We start from the raw sequence: 18,376 nt of genomic DNA on the forward strand, positions 1-18,376 counted from the left end.
AATCAAGGTCCCCTTTACTGGGACCATGGCAGGCATCACCAATCAATCACAGCACCCTTTTCTGCCAAGTCCAGGCACAGTCTAAGAATTCTTAGCACAGGTTATTTCAGGCAACAGCTACCACAGTTGGCAAAAAAAAAAAAAAAAAGAAAGAAAACCTATTTATCATCTCCATTCTAGTCCACTCCTCTCATGGTGGGAAAACTGAAGCTCAAGGGGGGAGCAGAAAGTTGTCTGATGTCACACCGGAAGTCAGTAGTGGAGCTGGGACAAGACCCAGGAGTTCTGACTCCCTGCCAAGGCTTTTTCTTTTTCTATCCCCTGTTGCATCCTCTTTTCCGCAGGAACTAAGGTTTGCAGGTTTGTGTATGCAAAAGAATGGCTTTTAGGCTAGGAATGGTAGGCAGTTCACGCTTGTAATCTGAGCTATTTGGAAGGCTGAGGCAGGAGGATCCCTTGAGCCCAGGAGTGGGAGACCAGTTTGGGCAACATGGCAAGACCCTGTCTCAACAAAAAACAAAGTAATTAGCCAAGAATTGTGGTGTGTGCCTGTGTTCACAGCTACTCAGGAGGCTGAGGTGGGAGGATCACTTGAGCCTGAGAAGTCAAGGCTGCAGTGAGCTGTAATTGTGCCACTGCACTCCAGCCTCAGTGACAGAGTGAGACCCTGTCTCTTAAAAAAAGAAAAAAAAAGAATGGCTTTTAACCCAAGGACCGCAGGCTCCCAAACTTGATGCAACATACTGTATGTGCTGGCAGGTCCTTTTCTAAGAGCAAGTAGCTTTTATCCACTCTCAAGAGGCTCCTTGAGCAATGAAGAAGGCAAAGAAATCAGAAAAGAGTGAATGGAATGGGCTGGAGTCTTGCTACTCAATGTGTGGGCCACAGACAAGCAGCACTGACCTCACCTGGGAGTTGTGAGAAATGCTGAATCTCAGGCCCCACCCGAGACCTACTGAATCAGAATCTGCATTTTAACAAGATCCCTGAGTGATCCATGTGCACATTAAAATTTGAGAAGCCCTCGGCTGGATTTCCTTCAGCCTTTAGTGTCTGTGTGGAGGACCTGCTGAGTGCCAGCCAGTGTCCCTGTCCACATTTGAGAGAGAGAAAAGCAACCAATGGATGTGCCTTAACCAAGGTGGGGCACAGCTGCTCTGCACCTCTGCTAAGGCCAAATCAAGAAAGAGATTTGTTTAAACTGTTTCAAGGTAAAAGGTAGCGCTGCTCATCCAAGGAGTAGGAGACCCAGCGTGCAATAAGCACATATGTGGGAGGTTCTTGGGAAGCCTTAATAGACACTGGGTTAGCTGCCATCCTGCAGAGCAGTCTGGAGAGAGATGGATTTTAAGTAGTTGTGGGACATGGATAAGCTGAACTGGAGCAACAGGGGATGTGCTGCTTAAGGCCAACATCACTACAGCCTCTAGTGCTGAAAACAGCTAGTCCAAGGTGGGTTTGCTCTGTGAGTGCTGGTACCAGATGGTTTCAGGTGGTCTTAACTAAGTCTAGCTAGCTCTGGGTCTTGCAGGCTCTGGAGGAAGCTGGCCATGTGTAGATTGAGGAAGGTGGTGGTGGGAAGCCTGAGACTTGCCCTCATGGGGCTGGGAGGAAGGAATTTCCTCATTTCCAACCCTACCCCATCCCCTACATCTCTGCTCCCCATGTACCCACTGCATGTTTTCATCTGTGGGCCTTTGTGGGGATACACATGCACATGTGTTATCTGAAGATGACATCTGAGGAGCCAGACTGTATGGCTTGGCCTTGTCTGGCCTTTGCAGCAGATTTTCCACACTGCTTCTGGCTCAGAGGGAAGCCTCCCCCGTGGGCTCCTTGACCCTCTTGAGGTCAGTGTAGTACAGGGGTTAATAGCCTGGCCTGGGAGATGAGATGAAGTGGAAGGATATATATATAAGCTTTTGAGATATAATTCACATACCATACCGTTTACTAGTTTGAAGTGAACAACTCAGTGGGTTTTAGTATTTAATATATTCACAGAGTTGTGCAACCATCACCGTAGTCAATTGTAGAACATTATCATCACCCCTGTACCCATGAGCAGTCACATCCATTTGCCCCTCCCTCTGGCCCTTGGCAACCACTAGTCTGCTTTCCAGTTCTATGGATTTACCTGTGTTGCACATTTCAAGTAAGTAGAGTCATAGAAGAGACAATCTTTTATGACCAGCTTCTTTCACTTAGCATTTGTCAGCTCACTGCAACCTCAGCCTTCCCAGTTCAAGCGATTCTCCTGCCTCAGCCTCCTGAGTAGCTGGGATTACAGGCACACGCCACCACAGCCCGGCTAATTTTTGTATTTTTAGTAGAGACAAGGTTTCACCATATTAGTCAGGCTGATCTCAAACTCCCACCCTCAGGTGATCCTCCCGCCTTAGCTCCCAAAGTACTGGGATTACAGATGTGAGCCACCGTGCCTGGCCCAGTACTGTGTCCTTTTTATGGCTGAATAATACTTTATTGCATGGATATACCACAGTTTGTTCATTCATCCATGGATGGACATTTGAGCTATGCCACTTTTTGACTGTCACAATTAGTGCTACTGTGAACATTTGTGTTCAGCTTTGTTTGGATGGAACGGATTTGTTTTGCATTCTTCCCCTCTGACCCTTACTTGCTGTGGGACCTTGGGCAAACTACTTCAGTTCCTAGAGCCTCAGTTTTCTGAGAGTTTCTGAGAAGCAGGAATGCCACTCTCTATCTCAGAGTGTTGTTCATAATAGTAGCTGCAGTTTACGGAGTGCCTGTATCTTACTGTGACAGTCATTGTGCATATGTTACGTCATTGAGCTCAGTGTCACAGAGGATATAAGATATTTATTTCACAGTTAACATGGATCTGTGCTATCAGGGGCTAATATGTTACCTTGTTGGAACAAACCATTTGGTGCCTTAAGAAGTTCTCTTTCCAGCGTGTGTGGGGAGGAGGGAGCTTCCCTGCCTTCCCTACATGTTTGGCCTTGTCTCTCTGTTAAAGGCCATATTTCTTTCCTTTCCTTTCCTTTTAAAAATTTTGAAATACACACAGAGAAAAGTGCAGCAGCTGGAAGAACTCCCTCCATCATTCCTCTGCCATGAGACAAGCTTGTCCCAGATAGGGCTTGCCCCTTCACCCTTGGTCCCAGTAGAGTTTGTGGGATAGAGCCATAGCTAACTCATAAAGTATGTTGAGTATGGCCAGGCACGGTGGCTCATGACCGTAATCCTAGCACCTTGAGAGGCTGAGGCAGGCAGATCATTTGAGGTTAAGAGTTTGTGAACAACCTGACCAACATAGTGAAACCCCATCTCTACTAAAAATACAAAAAAAAAAAAAAATTAGCCAGGCATGGTGGTACATGCACATGTAATTCCAGCTACTCAGGAGGCTGAGGCAGGAGAATCACTTGAACCTGGGAGACAGAGGTTGCAGTGAGCCAAGGTTGCACTACTGCACTCCAGCATAGGGCATGGTCCATCTCCAAAAAAAAAGTATGTTAAGAATGAACAAGAACTAAACCTTTGTTCTGTAAGCCACTGAGATTTGGGGGTAACTTTTATTGCAGCATAACCTAGTAAGAGCTTACTAATACATTTAATCCTTACAACAATAGGTGGAGTGGGTTCTATTTTTTTTTTTTTACAAGGGAGCTTAGGCTCAGATTGGTTCAGTAACTTTCATTAGTTTACTCAGAAAGTGGCAGAGGCATGCTTCAAGTCCCAAACCCAGTTATTCTGGCTCCAGAGCCTGTTCTCTTAAGACGGAAGTATGTGGGCTGTATTTGGTGAATGATGAGTAATTCCGTGTGGATAGAACACCTGGTATGTGCATCATGGCAGACTTGTAGTATAGGTTTAGGGCAAATCCTGGAAGTCTTGAATGCTGTGTGGATTGTACAGCTTCCCGGTGCCATATGGGGCCATAGACTCTACCTTTTGCCCACAAACCAGTTCCTTCCAAGGCTTGTTTCACTTGTCCCAAATGCTGGTGGGAATAGCTTCCTGAGGAAAAACAGCTTTTTGTAGGACTGTGAATTGTCTTCCTTCCAATGATTACGGAAATGCCTCTTCTTTAGGAAGTCTTTCCACGTTGGCTTGAAGAGAGTAAATGACTTTCCCCTACCACCCCTGTTCAGCATAGGACCTCCCTCTACCCCAAATGCATTTACTCTGCATCCAGAACTTTTTGTCTTCAGTTTTCATTTGATTCCGCATTTTCCCCTTTACTCTATCTACATGTTTTTATTTGTCGTTATAACCTTCAGTTGTACTGAAAGGTAGTGCTTGCATGGACAATGAAACCTTCTGATTTTATTTGCAATCAAGTATAATTCAGCATTGAATCAATTCTGCTTACAACCCAGACCGTGCCTCTACCTCCAGTGCTGCGTTAATTACCCTTCTCCTCAGCTCCCATAATATTCTGTGTTTATCTCTGCCCTTATATTATGCTACGTTGTAATTATTGCACAATTTCCCCTTTACTTGTCTATCTATTCTGGTAGACTGGGAGTTTCAGTAAGGTCTGGGTTTAATTCATCTGTGTTATGAGTCTACAGCATAGGCTCTGGCCCTGAATAGGCAATTAGTATAAAGAGTTTGTTGAATGAATGATAATTACTTATCTGTTTCATGTCCCCTCCCCACTCTACTACCTGTAAGCTCCTTAAGGTCAAAGACTGTATCTTATTCAAATCCCCAGGGCCAAGAACATCATGGCATAGGAAATGAGCTCAATAAATGTATATTTTGTTGGATAAGTGAGAGTAACATTTCCTTCCAGGGACATAACCCTTTAGAGTTAAAAAACACATTCCATATTTGTTACCCAGCTGATTATCTCAAAATCTTTGTGTGCACACGCGCTCGTGCGCGCTCTCTCTCTCTCTCTCTCTCTCTCTCAGGTTCTCAAATCCTTAATCATGTGCCCTTTGCTTCTCTTGCTTTCACTCATTTCATCTCTGCATCTTTATGATCTCCTCCTCTTTCCTCTTCAAATGCTCTTGGAAAAAGATCTGAGGCACTCATCCCTTCCCCCAGTGTAGAGCAACCTACAGGGCAAAAATTGCACTCTGGCCTGCATTGAACCAAGATCACATCCTACATGCCAGCTTTGTATGGGTAGGTTCATTAACCCCTGAGCTTCAGCTTTTGCTTCTGAAAATGAAGACAACACTTACCTTCACTGGTGGTTGTGAAGATTAAATGAAATGATGAATGGTGAGCGCCTCCCTTAGGCTCTGGTTGAACTCGGTAAATGGAAGTTCCTGTCTTTATGTGGAAGGGTGATCCTTTGAGGGTGGGGTTTCAGGCATCAGCAAGCCAGTGGGAAGGAATGGAAGGAATTATGGTTTAAAAACAACACGATAGGGATGCTTCGTAGTTCTAAAATCTCCCTTCCTTGTGAACCCCACCCTCTGCCCTAGGCAGGCCCAGTCCTCGGTACTCGATCAGCACCACGGACAGTTCCGGCACGTACAAGTTCTTTGCTGTGGATTTAATTGCATTTTAGTGGCCTTCAGCTGCAAGTCACAACTTTATTTTATGTGCCACCGAGGGATATGTCAGAATGTAACTCTGACATGCCATTGGTTGCCATTCACATCTTAATTTTGGAGATGTTGAAAAAAATGCTTGTCTTAGAATGGATGAAATAACAAGTTTGCCAGAGGTGATATCAGTGAGCAGTTGACCATTGACCTTTAGAGTGGTTAATAATGATAACCAGTACTTACTGAATGCCAACTGTATTCCAGGCCTTTTCTCCTCCTTCCTCTCTTGTCCTGGGTGCTATCTGACCTCTATACACATTGTCTTAACAAAGATTATGTTTTGGGAATATAAATGTGAGTCAGATATACAGTAAATCAGCAGTCTTTCCACCATCCTTTTCTTCAAATATTCCAGTCTTGAGCCTCACTTCTTCAAAACATTGCTTCCTGCCAAACGATCATCTAATGTGTTAACCTTTCCAGTCCACGCTGTGATTAACCCACCTAAAAGAGATTTCAAATGCATATTCTGTTACCCAGCAGTTGCACTCCTAGGTATGTGCCCTGAAGAACTGTGCAGAAATGGTCACCAAAAGACACACACAAGAATATTTTTGGCAGAGCTATTTGTAATATCCCATTACTGGAGGCTCCTCACCCAGATGCTCATCACCAATAGAATGGATGAAAATTATTTTGATATATTCACACAATGTACTACAATATGTCATGAGAATGAATGAACTGCAATGAAACAATCAACGTGGATGAGCCCCACAAATGTCGTGTTGGGTAAAAGAAGCCAGATGCTAAAGAATATACACTAGGTGGCTTTGTGTACTGAAAGCTACAAAATAGGCAAAACTCAGTCTGTGAAGTTCAGATAATGCTACTTTTGGTGGAAAGTGACTGGAAGTGGCATGTGGGCCTTCTGTAGGGCACTGGTAATGTTCTGCTTCTTAATCTGGGTGCTGGTTCCATAGAATTTTGTAATATTCATCAAGGTATACACTTATAACTGTGTGATATATAATTGTACAGTTTTCTTTATGGGTATTATCCTGCAACTAACAGTTGTTTTTAAAAGCACCTTTCTGTTCTCAGAAGAGGAGAGAATGCTGAGACTTTGGTATGCAGGATGATGGGTAAGAACTTTGAAGGACAGCTGGTCATATGGAAGATTTGGCACCATTCAGTGTGAATAGAATGTAGAGCACACTAGAGAAAAGGGAAAAAGTGAGGCTGGAAATGTACATTGGGACCAGGTCAGAAAGACAGTGTGTGTTAAATTTGAATTTGTTCTGCAAGCAATGGGTGCTATTGAAGGGCTTTAGTCAAAGGGTTGATGTGTTCAGGATTGAGGTTTGGGAAGCTGAAGCAGGCCACAAAGTGGAGAAGAAACTGGCAGATGAGGACACTCTGGTGGCGTGGACACCAGTTAGCATAGAGGAGGAAACTGAGCCACAGAGAGGTTAAGTAACTTTCTCAAGATCACACAACTAACAGGGTGACTGGGGCCAGGTTTACAACCCAGGCATTTAGGCTCCATTGTCTATGCTTTTAGCCATTAGGCCATGCTGACTCCTGAAGATGCTCTAGAAATAGTGAAAGGCTGTCAACTGAAAAGGAGCAAGGAGGTTGGCAGTTAGGAGACCTGGATTTTTTTCTTCCTGAGATAGGGTCTCTGTCACCCAGGCCGGAGTGCAGCTATTGTCGTAGCTCACTGTAGCCTCAAACTCTTGGGCTCAAGCCTTCCTCCCACCTCAGCCTCCTGAGTAACTGGAACTACAGGTGTGGGCTAGTAATTTTTAAATTTTTCTGTAGAGACAGGGTCTCACTATGTTGCCCACGCTGGTCTTGAACTCCTGGGTTCAAACAGCCCTCCCATTTTGGCCTCCCAAAGTGTTAGGATTACAGTCATGAGCCACTATGCCCAGCCTGAATGTGAATACCAAAATGGCCATTGACTCCTGCCCCCTCTCCTCTTTGGGCCTCAATTACCCTCAGTAAAATAAATGTGTTGATCTGGATGATCTCTAAGTTCCCTCCAGATGAATCTTTTCTTATTTTAAGGGAGGGCAGATTCTGATAGCTCCAGAGAGAAGAACGGGAAGATTAGGGCCCTCACAGAAGTAATCAGGGTTGTGCTTCCTCCATCTATCCTTGTAGACACAGCTAGAGGCAACATCACTGCCCTGGAGGCCTGAGTACCTGCAGATGGTTCTCAGCCCTTGATTTTCAGATGGACTTCAGGACTTGGACAAGGGAGGCTTGTGAGGCCCAAGTCACTGGGAATAACTAGGCGAGGGAGAGGCTGACCATGGAGGAACAAGAGGCAGCAGCCTTCAGGGTATTTATCTCAGAGAGACATGAAGGGTAGTCACTATGGGAAGGGGAAGCAGTGAGCCAGGGGCCTTGGTGCCTCTCGCATCATAGTTTAAAATAATCCAGTCACCCACAGCTCTTGTGTCTGGGGGAGCTTCACAGACTGCTCTATGGACTCAGAGTGGACACTCACACTGACCAGGATGTGGTTAGCGATTTTAAAGCCTGGGACCTTTAAGGAACAGGTCATGGAGCCCCTCTCAGCCTGAAGCTTCTCATCTGGAAGTCAAAGATGAAAATGCCCATTTTCAATAAAATGTCAAAGTGGAGACTGGTTGAGTTCTCTCCTTCTCCTTCCCCCACCACATCCCTGGAGTCTTGTGGTTAAGAGTATATAATGATCTGTTTTCACACAGACCTGGTTTCAAGCCTAGCTCTGTCTTAACTGGTATAACCTTGGACAAGTTGCTGAACTGCTCTGAGTCTGTTTCCTGGTTGTAACATTAGAATAATACTACTTGTCTTTCAGAGTTATGGTGGGGTTAAGTTATATACATATGTATGATTTGAATATGGTACAGGGTAAATGCTAAAAACAATAGAATTTTTTTTCATAATTTATCATCATTTTATTATCCTGTTCCTCATGGATACTTGCTTTTGGGAGAACTCACATTAAACACATTCGTATTCAAGTATAAACAGCAGAGTGAGATCTACTTGTTTACCAGAGAATTTGCATTTTTATTGGGGCTGCATCCTAAAGCCAATTCAATTTAGCTCGCTTTCAGTGAGGATGGGCAGTGTGGGTGCTGTCCCTGGTGTTGAATGGAAGTAAGTGAGGAATCAGCTCAGGCTGTAAACACAGACATCAACTAGGTGGATGAGAACACGTTTCAAGGTGGCGTGGAATAGTTACCCCAAGAGAAGTGAAGATTGAAGTGCTCTGGAACTCAAGGAGTCTGATGAGGGACGTCTTTGTGGAAGAGGTGGCATTTGAGTTCTATGGTGGAGCTTGGTGAATTTACTTTAGGGCACATTTAAAACATGGCTTTGAAGCCAGAATAGCCTGGGTTTGAAGTCCAGCTGCACCATTAGTAGTTGGTGTGTGTCCTTGGGAAAGTTACTTAACTTTCTTAATCCTCATTTTCTTGCTCTGTAAAGGGGGGCAGTAGCTATCTCATGGTTTATTGTGAGAATTAAGTAGGATGATAACTTTATAAAACACTTGGCATGGCTTATAGCACAATGGTAATAGCCATATTAATTATAGTCAATTTTTTTTTGGCTGGAACCTGTGTTCCAGCCCACCTAGGCCATCCTGAGGGTTAAATGTTATCGCATTTTTACATTGCTCGCTTGTTAACATTTAATGCTCACACAGGCCTGAGAGTCTGGTGCTTTCATCCCTGTTATATGATTAAGAAGCTGAAGTACAGAGTACCCAATAAATTATAGGTGTTATTTAAAGCTAAACTCTGGAGGATAGTTGGAAATTTGATAGGGAAGATGAGGAAGGGAGGAAAGGAAAGGAGTGAGAGCCAGGATGAGGAAGTTACTGAGGATGTACAGTATTTCTCAGGATGGAGCAATGAGGTTCTGGCTGGGCTGGGATATAGAGACTGGGAGGGAGACAAGTAGCCGATGGTTGGGGGGAGTCAGAAGACGGAGAGTCTTGGATGCCTGGGTGCAAAGACTGAACCTAATTCAACAGGCAGTGAAGAAACATTCTAAAGGTTTTGTTTTGGGTTTTGTTTGAGATAGGATTTCACTCTGTCACTCAGGCTGGAGTGCAACCTCAACCTTCTTGGCTCAAGTGATCCTCCTACCTCAGCCTCTCTATCAGCTGGGACTACAGGTGCCCATCACCATGCTCAGTTAATTTTTGTATTTTTTTTTGTAGAGGTGAGGCTTGGCTGTGTTGCCCAGGCTGATCTCAAACTTTTGGGCTCAAATGATCCACCTGCCTTGGTCTCCCAAAGTGCTGGGATTACAGGCATGGGCCACTGCACTTGGCCACTCTAAGGCTTTAAATAAGGTGTTGGTATGAATGAAGCTATGATTTATTTATGAATTTGTTTGTATTTACTTTCATTTGCATTATAGAATTAATACATTAATTATAAAAATTCAAATGACATAAAAGCATCAAAAAGAGAAATTCCCTTCCCAATGTGCTGGTTGGGTATAAAAGGATACAACTACAGTTAGGATGCGGGAGCCCACCTGTGTGAAGATTTTTGAACTTTGACTTGCTAAGGGCCTGTCTTAGATCAGGTGGCCCTAAAGCAGACGCTGAGACGAGATTCACATGCAGGTAGTAGATGAAGAAAGTGCCCCCACAACAGACCCAAGGAAGCAGAACAAGACAGGGCAGGAGGCACGAAAGGGTGTGCTCCCAGGCAGGTCCTGAAGAGGGCAGCTCCAGCCCCGCTGTGGGGTTGCTCTAGGGCCTGTGTGAAGCCTCAGCGTTGTTCTGACCCAGGGCATCGGAGGTTTGATGAGGGCTCATTTTCCTGTTTCATTTAGTCTTTGATGAAGGGCAGGGCAGAGGCAGGTTAAGTGTCATACATTTCCAGACACTTCTAGCTCTGCCTGTGTGGGGGCAGCATGGGCTCAGTAGCCCAAAGAAAGTCTTCACACCCCACCCCAGAAAAAGGTGCCACGTACTGGCTATGGGAAGCCACAGCACACAGCATGCTACAGTGGGGAGGGGGCTCACAGAAGTGGTAAAAAGGGGGTCTTGCAGGAGGATCACATTGTTCCTTGCAGCGGGTGAAGTGAGGGTCTATTTCTGGGTCCTGATGGACAACAAGCAAAGGCTGTTAATTTCTCCCTGGCTTCCATCAGTGTGTGTTTTATCAGCAGATGCAGCACTTGAAAGTGTGTTTAACATCTTCACAGGGGCTTCCACCTCCCAAAAGGGGGTTCAGTAGATGTTGAGAAAATGGAACAGCCATGCTTCAGGGCCTGGGAGGTGAGTTGAGGCCCTTGGACCTGGTCGTGAACAGTCACTAGAGAATGGCTTAGTAAGCTACCCGGATGGAGCGGTGGGCTGGAGCCACACTGCGAGAGACCAGAGAGTGTGGTGGGTGACATGGTGGCCAGAGGCTGTTCTCTGAGGAAGTTAGTTGGTGAAAGAGGTGGAAGAACTAGAAAGGGCCAGAGGATGGAGACGCAACAGACACAAGGCCCAGAGAGGACAAACCGGGGAGGAGGTAGTGGTGAGTGTGGGAGGAGGTGGGATGCCGAGGATGGACACGGATCAGCCATGGCCAGGAGAAAGATGGCCCCTTCCTTTCAGAGGGGAGGACAGGGTCGGGCAGGGTGGAAGGTCAAGATGGTGACTGTATTAGTCAGAGTTCTCTAGAGGGACAAAACTAATAGGGTAGACATATATATGTAGGAGTGTTTATTAAGGAGTGTTGACTCACATGATCACAGGTGAGGTCCCGCAATAGGCCGTCTGCAAGCTGAGGAGCAGGGAAGCCAGTCTGAGTCCCAAAGCTGAAGAACTTAGAGTCCAATGTTTGAAAGCAGGAAGCATCCAGCATGGGAAGAAGATGTAGGCTGGGAGGCTAAGCCAGTCTAGTCTTTCCACGTTCCGCCTGCTTTTGTTCTGGTCATGCTGGCAGCTGATTAGATTGTGCCCACCCAGACTGAGGGTGGGTTACCTTTCCCAGTCCACTGACTCAAATGTTAATCTCCTTTGGCAATACCCTCACAGACACACCCAGGAATGATATTTCACATCCTTCAGTCCAATCAAGTTGGCACTCAATATTAACAACCACAGTGGCATTTGGAAGTGAGGAAGAGCAGAACAAAGGGAACACATCTTCTCAGCCATGTGGGATGGATGGATCTTGGTGGGGTAGTTGGAAGCGTTGGAACAGTCACTTTGGAGACTATGGCCAAGTTGGCGAGAGAGGACCCATAGAAGGGGTAGGTGGCGGAGGTTGGATGGTGGACATTGCTGTGGTTGGGTCCAGTCATGGTCCCCAGCTTAGGGAAGGTGGCGTATCAAGGGAAAAAATGTGTCTGTGAGGGTCTCAGCAAGATAGTTGGCAAGGGCAGATGTGGGGGCATTGGAAGGTCTTTCTCCCTCTGCAGTGGTTTGGCATTTTATGTTTGGCACCTACTTTGTGCCAGCACTGTGGTAAACATCTGTCATTTAACCCTCTCAACAGTTCCGTGGGGAGGGTGCCGTCCAACTTGCCCCAGGTTTCCATACCTGGGCCTTCTGATTGCAAAGCCATGCTCACCTGTGTGGGAGCCAGGGCTGCTGTGAGGCAGATCCTAGAGGCCTGGTTGGAAACTGCTTTGAGGGTTGCAGGGTGCCACACACATGCAAGGCACAGCTCTGGGGCACTGAGTTGTTTGCCATGCTCTGCTCCTCCCAATTCCGGGAGAAATGTGTCAGACCCAGGTAGGTGGTGGTGGAACCGCAGTGGGGGCTCCCAAACAGGGCTCACTCAGCAGGGAGAGAGGGAGCCGAGGTAGGTGTGTGCTGCCTGCCTGCAGGGTCCCCAGTCATAGTTCTGTATTCCCAGCGTGGGGTGGAGGGGGTGTTTGTCCCTGCACATCTGACAGGGACATATGTACAGTGCTCTGTGTGTGTGTGTGTGTGTGTGTGTGTGTGTGTGTGTGTGTGTGTATCTGTACAGGGACATCTCTGCGTCTGAGTCTGTGTTTCTGAATGTGCATGTGAGTGTTTCTATGTCTTTGTCTGTGTCACTGTACCTGATATACACAGAGAAATACAGAAACAGTGGAAATAGAGGGTTAGGGGGAGGCTGCAGATACAAGCTAGGGAAAGAACAGATGACGGAATGGAGTGGAAACACAGATAAAAGGGCACACACGCTCTCCCACATGTTCAGAAACACCCAGAAAGGGTGTGTATATGCCTACCCACTTAGCCCCAAACACACAGAGTGACAGGCAGGTGGAGACCCCTGGGAACATGCTCCGACCTGCATTAACGCACTCTGTCTTTGCATGCATATTCCTCTGTGTGTGTGTCTGTCTGTCTGTGTGTTGCTGTGTGTTTTTCTGAGTGTAGGTGTCTGTGTGTCTGAATAACACAGACACGTGGGAGACAGAAAGATGAGGCTACACATTCTGAGAAACACAGAGTGTATGTATCTATACATGCATGTGTGTGTGTACATGTGTGTGTGATTCTTAGAGGCAGGGAGGAAGGAGATTCCATTCTGGAGTTGGGAGGAGGAGGGAGGCCCTGAGAAGGCCGGCAGAAGGTATCCTGGCCTTGCCCTGCTCCTGGTATGCGAGTGCAGCTCTCCTGTCCTCTGGCAGGAGCAGGGTGACTGGGTGTGATTGGGGCTGCTTTTCCCCAGTGGGTCAATCAGCACGCATTGAAGGATCCCCTTGGGTATAAGCCCACTTCTGGACTTTGTGGGACCAAGAAAAAGATCCAACTAATGACCTACCCCACCTCTAGGAAGCCCACAGTCCCCCTGAATCACTAGGCCATGGAGCAGGGAGCAGACACCCTCCTGGGGTTGTGTCCTGGCTCCCCGCCTTGCTAGCTCTACCAACGTGGACAAGGCCTGACCTCCCTGTGCCTCCCATTTTGGGCACTGGATGGCGGTAAACAGCAGCATTCGCTTTATGGTTGGTTGTGAGAATTGAGGCTGCTCTCAAGGCAGACTTTGGTCCATCTTACGGTTACTAGATGAGCTCTACAGTGGTCTAGACCCTGTTCTTGGTGCTGAGGCCTCAGAGTGAACAAAGTTCCCTGTCCTCATGGAGTTTACAGTCTTAGTGGAGGAAGCTGGCCAAAGCACCAACATTGTCTAATGCATTTGGGTGGTGAGCATTAGGAGGAAAACCAAAGCAGAAGTCAGGGCAGAGTGGGGCAGGGGGTGGGAGAGGCTGCTGTTTTGGAGCGGCTGGGAGTAGTCAAGAAAGATCTTGGATAAGGTGATGTTTGACCAAGAATGGAAGGAGGAATGGGCTGCTGATGGGAGCCATCTAGCCTCATCGGAGACTGCTGTTCTCCCACTTTGCAGTTGTGCAAATAGAGGCACAGAGAGGCTGAGTAACTTGCCCAAAGTCTCCCAGCCACCGAGAAAGATATCCAGGATTTGAACCCATGTGATCTGGTTTCAGAGTGAGTAGTCCTTGATCAATGGTGATTTTTGCTGCCTAGGGACTATTTGGCAATGTCTGCAGATATTTTTGATTGCGGCAACTGGACAGGAGCAGGGTGGGGTGGGGGGTGCTACTAGCATGTAGTGGGCAAAGGCCAGAAATACTTTTAGACATTCTGTGATGCACAAGGCAGCCCCTAGTGCACAGCAGTATGCCATCCAAAGTGCCAGTCTGCTGAGGTCAAGAAAGCCTGGCCAAAATCCATGCAAAACACTTGACACAGTAGGAAACATAGTGGGTGCTCAATAAATAGTAGCTGAAGAGGAGGAAGAGAAATGATTTGGAAAAGGTTGCAGGGAAGAAATGAATCAAGGGGAGAAAAAGCACATGTAAATGAATCCATCATTTAACAAAACTCATGCAATACTGTTTGTTGGTAGGGTGGGTACTGGTGAGGCCAGGGTCCAAGGAGGTTGATGGTCTGGGGGTGCAGGTTGAAGCTGGACAGCCGCCAGCTGCTGAAACACCGTTAACCAGATGACTCTTCTCTCTGTCCCCCTCCCACCTGTGTCTCTCTCCCCATCCCTCTTGGCCACTTTGCCCAGAAGGGGACAACCGGAGGCTGAAGGGGGCCATCCAGAGGAGCACAGAGACAGGCCTTGCAGTGGAGATGCCCAGCCGGACGCTGCGCCAGGCCAGCCACGAGTCCATCGAGGACAGCATGAACAGCTATGGCTCAGAGGGCAAGTGAGTGTGGGGCCACCGGTCTTCCTGGTGCTTGCAGTCTTCTGCAGTGGGCTATGGGAGGGACCAAGCAACCCCTCTGGGAACCCTGGAGCAGCTCCAGGTTGTGGTGGGCACCAGCTCAGGGCTCCAGGTTCATCCTCAACTTCAGAAGAGACGCAGTATAACAGCAAAGCCCCAAGGGAGAGTGAGCAGAACGCAGGCTCTGGAGCCCAACTGCTTGGATTTGAATCTTGGCTCCACCCCTTTCCTACTGTGTGACCTTGGGCAAGGTCTCTCTGCCACACTTTCCTCATCTGTAAAATGGGATTAACAGCATCAGCTTCATAGGGGTGTTATGAGGATTAGATGTTTATAATCCACATAATGCAAGGGTAATATTTATACACAGCATAAGGCAGTGTTTGGCACTAAGTATCAGTGCTGCTTAAGAAATAAAGAAGGGGGTAGAGAGGGGCTTTATTATCATCATTATTCCCTCTTTTTAGCTTCTTATTTCCTGTTGGTTTTGAAAAATATATAGTACTTCTTTTTATAAAGGCGTTTCTTGAGCATCAGCTCACTAGACAGTAGTGCAGCCTGCTGCTTGTCAGCGTTTCCCTCTGTCGGCTTCGCATCAGAATCGTGGGGAGCACGTTACCAATGCAGATCTCAGAACCCCATGTCCAAGCTGCTGAATTAATCTCTGGGAGTGTGGCCTGAGAACTCCACTGTTAAAAAGCCTACCCTCAAAGAATTCACCTAGACTAGGGGTTTCTCGTTTTCACAGACCCCTTTGAGAATTTCGGGAAAGCAATGGGCCCAATTTTCCCCATACACACAGCCCCCAGTGCATGTACACACATTCTCCCACACACAGTCCTGCAAACATGCTTTTCTCATAATGATAGGGTATTCTCAGATTCCCCTAAAACCATGCATGGTTCCCCAGATGAAAGAAACTTTGATCCAAAATGACTTCCTTATCATACAGATGACCAGGGCACTCAGAGAGGTTAAGGAGCTCACTCTGCATCACAAAGCGTGCTACCACGTGTGGAACCCAGGAGTCTTGACTCCCAGCCAGGGGTTATTTCACAGTGCTACATTGCCTCATGGTCCGAGCTGTCCTCTAAAGTCAGGGAGGTGGGCTGGGATGTCATGATTCTTGTGCACACGGGAAGACTGAGGCTTAGAAAAGTTAAGTGCCACAACTTTCCAGCAAAGTAGCCACTAGATGCATGTGGCTGATTAAATAAGATGACACTTTCTGTTCTGTTGCACTAGCCGTATTTCAAGTGCTTGCTAGCAACTTGTGGCTAGCGACAACGATATTGGATGGTGTAGAAAATAGAACATTTCCATCATGATAGAAAATTCTGTTGAACAGTGCTGGCTAAGTGACTTGTGCAAGGACATACACACAGGCACTGAGGGGTGGGGCTGGGGCTTGGCCTTCACCTTTTGCTTCCCTTCATTCTGGCCCTGCCCCTCAGTTGGGGACTCCTGTTAGCTAAAAGCCTTCCCCTTTCCCCACCTCCAGCCCCTCCTAAACTGGGCATCTCCAGCCTCGTGAATGGCCTTGCCTTAGCAGATGCTGCTGTTCCACCCACCTCGTAGCGAGACTTTCCCGTGGGAGAGAACAGGAGGAGGACAGCGGAAGGGAGAGGAGGAGGAGGAGGAAGGGAGCCAGTGTTTTCTTTAACCTGAGAATCATGGCAAGGCAGCAGAACTTGGAGGAAGATATTCTCAGCATCTGGGGAGCAGTGGGATGCTGCTGACAGGTCTGAGTGTCAGGGAGCCAGGAAGCTCAGGTCCTCGCCCTGGCTCTGCCACTTATGCCCCTGGGTGGACTTAGGCACATCAGTGGGCCTTTCTAATGTTTGAGGAGGCCAGTAAACATCTGTCAGCCTCATGGGCGGGTCTGGAAGGCTAGACAATGGGAAGGGCAGCGTGCTTCGGTGAGCAGTAGCAGGGAAGTGAAACCTGCATTTCCGTTTATAGAAGAGGAAGGGAAGGTTCAGAAAGGCCACATGACCTAGGGGCGCATCATCAGAGTGTGTTGTGAGGAAGAAACGAGGTCATGTCTGCAGGTGACAGATGTTTGGAACATGGCTCTTGTTACTGTTTGCTGTAATAGGCTTTAAGGGACCAGAGAGCCTAATTACATTACAGAGAGGTTCAAAGCCAGGACTCAAGAATGACATAGCCCTGGTGTGTGGTTCATTTGAGCCTCTTAGTAGCTGTGTGGCTTTAGGGAAGTTACTTCACCTCTTTGAGCCCAGTTTCTTCATCTATAGAAAAGGGACAGTAACAGTGCAGACACTTAGAGTTGTTGTGAGGGTTCAATATGTTAATACATGTGAAAGCGCTTATCACAGTGACTGGCACTGTAATTGTTAGCTATTATTGTTGTTGTTAATGAAGCCACTATTTGTTGGCTATTTTGCTGCTATGGTCAGTTGTATTCTAATGGATATAGTGAGCTACCCCAGATACAATTGTGTTTGTAAAGTGCTTACTGCAGCGTAAGCACTGAGTAAGTGCTGGCCGTGATGATTATGATTACTAAAAGCTCTCAGGTGGGTGTTCTGAGCCCAACTGAGGAGGTATCAGGTGGGTTGGAGGGTGCCGGGTCCAGCAGTGGGGTCAGTCTTGGCCTCCTGAGAGGGGCTGAGTGTTGGTGGATCCCAGCCAGGCCGGGCGCTGCCACCTGCTCAACACCTGGGTGAGGTAGGGACACAGAAGTGACTGGTGGAAACATTGAGCTCTAGTCAGCCTCTTTGTTCTCCAGGCATTTTGGGCACTGTTTGGGCCCAAATGCCAGGCTCTGAAACAGGAAGGGATGTGACTGTTCTCCCCTCTCCCCACCCCTTGGGCTTCTGCCAGCCCAGCTGAGGCTTACAGGGAGCCAGCCTCGCTTGAGCAGCCCCTGGGAGGCTGCAGCTCCTGGCACCGCTGGGTCTGTCTGTCTGCGCTGATCACTAGGCATATGTATTCCTGCAAGTGGGCACAGGAGTGTTCCCACATGGATTTTCATTTCAGCAGATGTGACTGAGCACTTAGAATGTGCCAGGCAGTTGGGCTGGGCACCTCAGACACCCTGACCTCCATGAGCTTCCACTCTTGGGCACTCACTAAGCAACTAACAGTGTGGGGTAAGCTGCAATGGACAGGTATAGAAAACTTGGGAAATGCTATGTTCCCAGCCAGGTGTCAGGGATGGGGAAAGGGTGCATGTAGGTTGGGCACTCTGTCAGTGAAGATTCCTTGAGTCCCAGGTTATATAATACCAATGGACAATGGCTTCAGCCCTTGTATTCAAAGGACGGTCCACAGCCCAGCAACACTGGCATGGGAGCTTGTTAAATATGCAGAATCTCAGCCTCTACCCCAGACCCACTGAATCAGAATCTGTATTTTAATGAGACCCCTAGGTGGTTTGTATGCACATTAAGTAGAGAAGGCCTGGCATAATGGTAATAATGGCCATAGCTAACTCTTACAGAGAACACTTAGTATGTGCAGACACTGCTGTGCTTTTACTTGTATTGACTCAGTTAATTCTCACAACAGCCTGACAGTGGCACTGTTAATATCCCCATTTTACAGATGAGGAAATGGAAGCTCAGAGAGGGTAAAAAAGTTGCCCACGGTCACACAGCTAGTCAGTGGCTGAGCTGAGATGCAAATCCAGACATTGGGTATCTGCC

The 18,376-nt window shown here is 47.3% G+C and overlaps 1 protein-coding gene across 2 annotated transcripts in view; it reads left to right on the forward strand.

Moving 5' to 3' along the window:
- The window catches only part of RIMS4 (regulating synaptic membrane exocytosis 4), a 56,274-nt gene that overhangs the window by 22,339 nt on the left and 15,559 nt on the right, over window positions 1–18,376 (forward strand). Inside the window, exon 2 of one of the 2 annotated variants that reach the window (XM_032263724.1) lies at window positions 14,546–14,687. In XM_032263724.1, coding sequence (XP_032119615.1) covers window positions 14,546–14,687 — 142 coding nt within the window. The remainder of the gene's footprint in view (window positions 1–14,545; window positions 14,688–18,376) is intronic. The other variant, XM_032263725.1, reaches the window with a different exon arrangement.

The sequence above is a fragment of the Sapajus apella genome, unplaced genomic scaffold, assembly GCF_009761245.1.
Source record: "Sapajus apella isolate SASKATOON/1434 unplaced genomic scaffold, GSC_monkey_1.0 scaffold137, whole genome shotgun sequence".
Classification (NCBI taxonomy): Eukaryota; Metazoa; Chordata; class Mammalia; order Primates; family Cebidae; genus Sapajus; species Sapajus apella.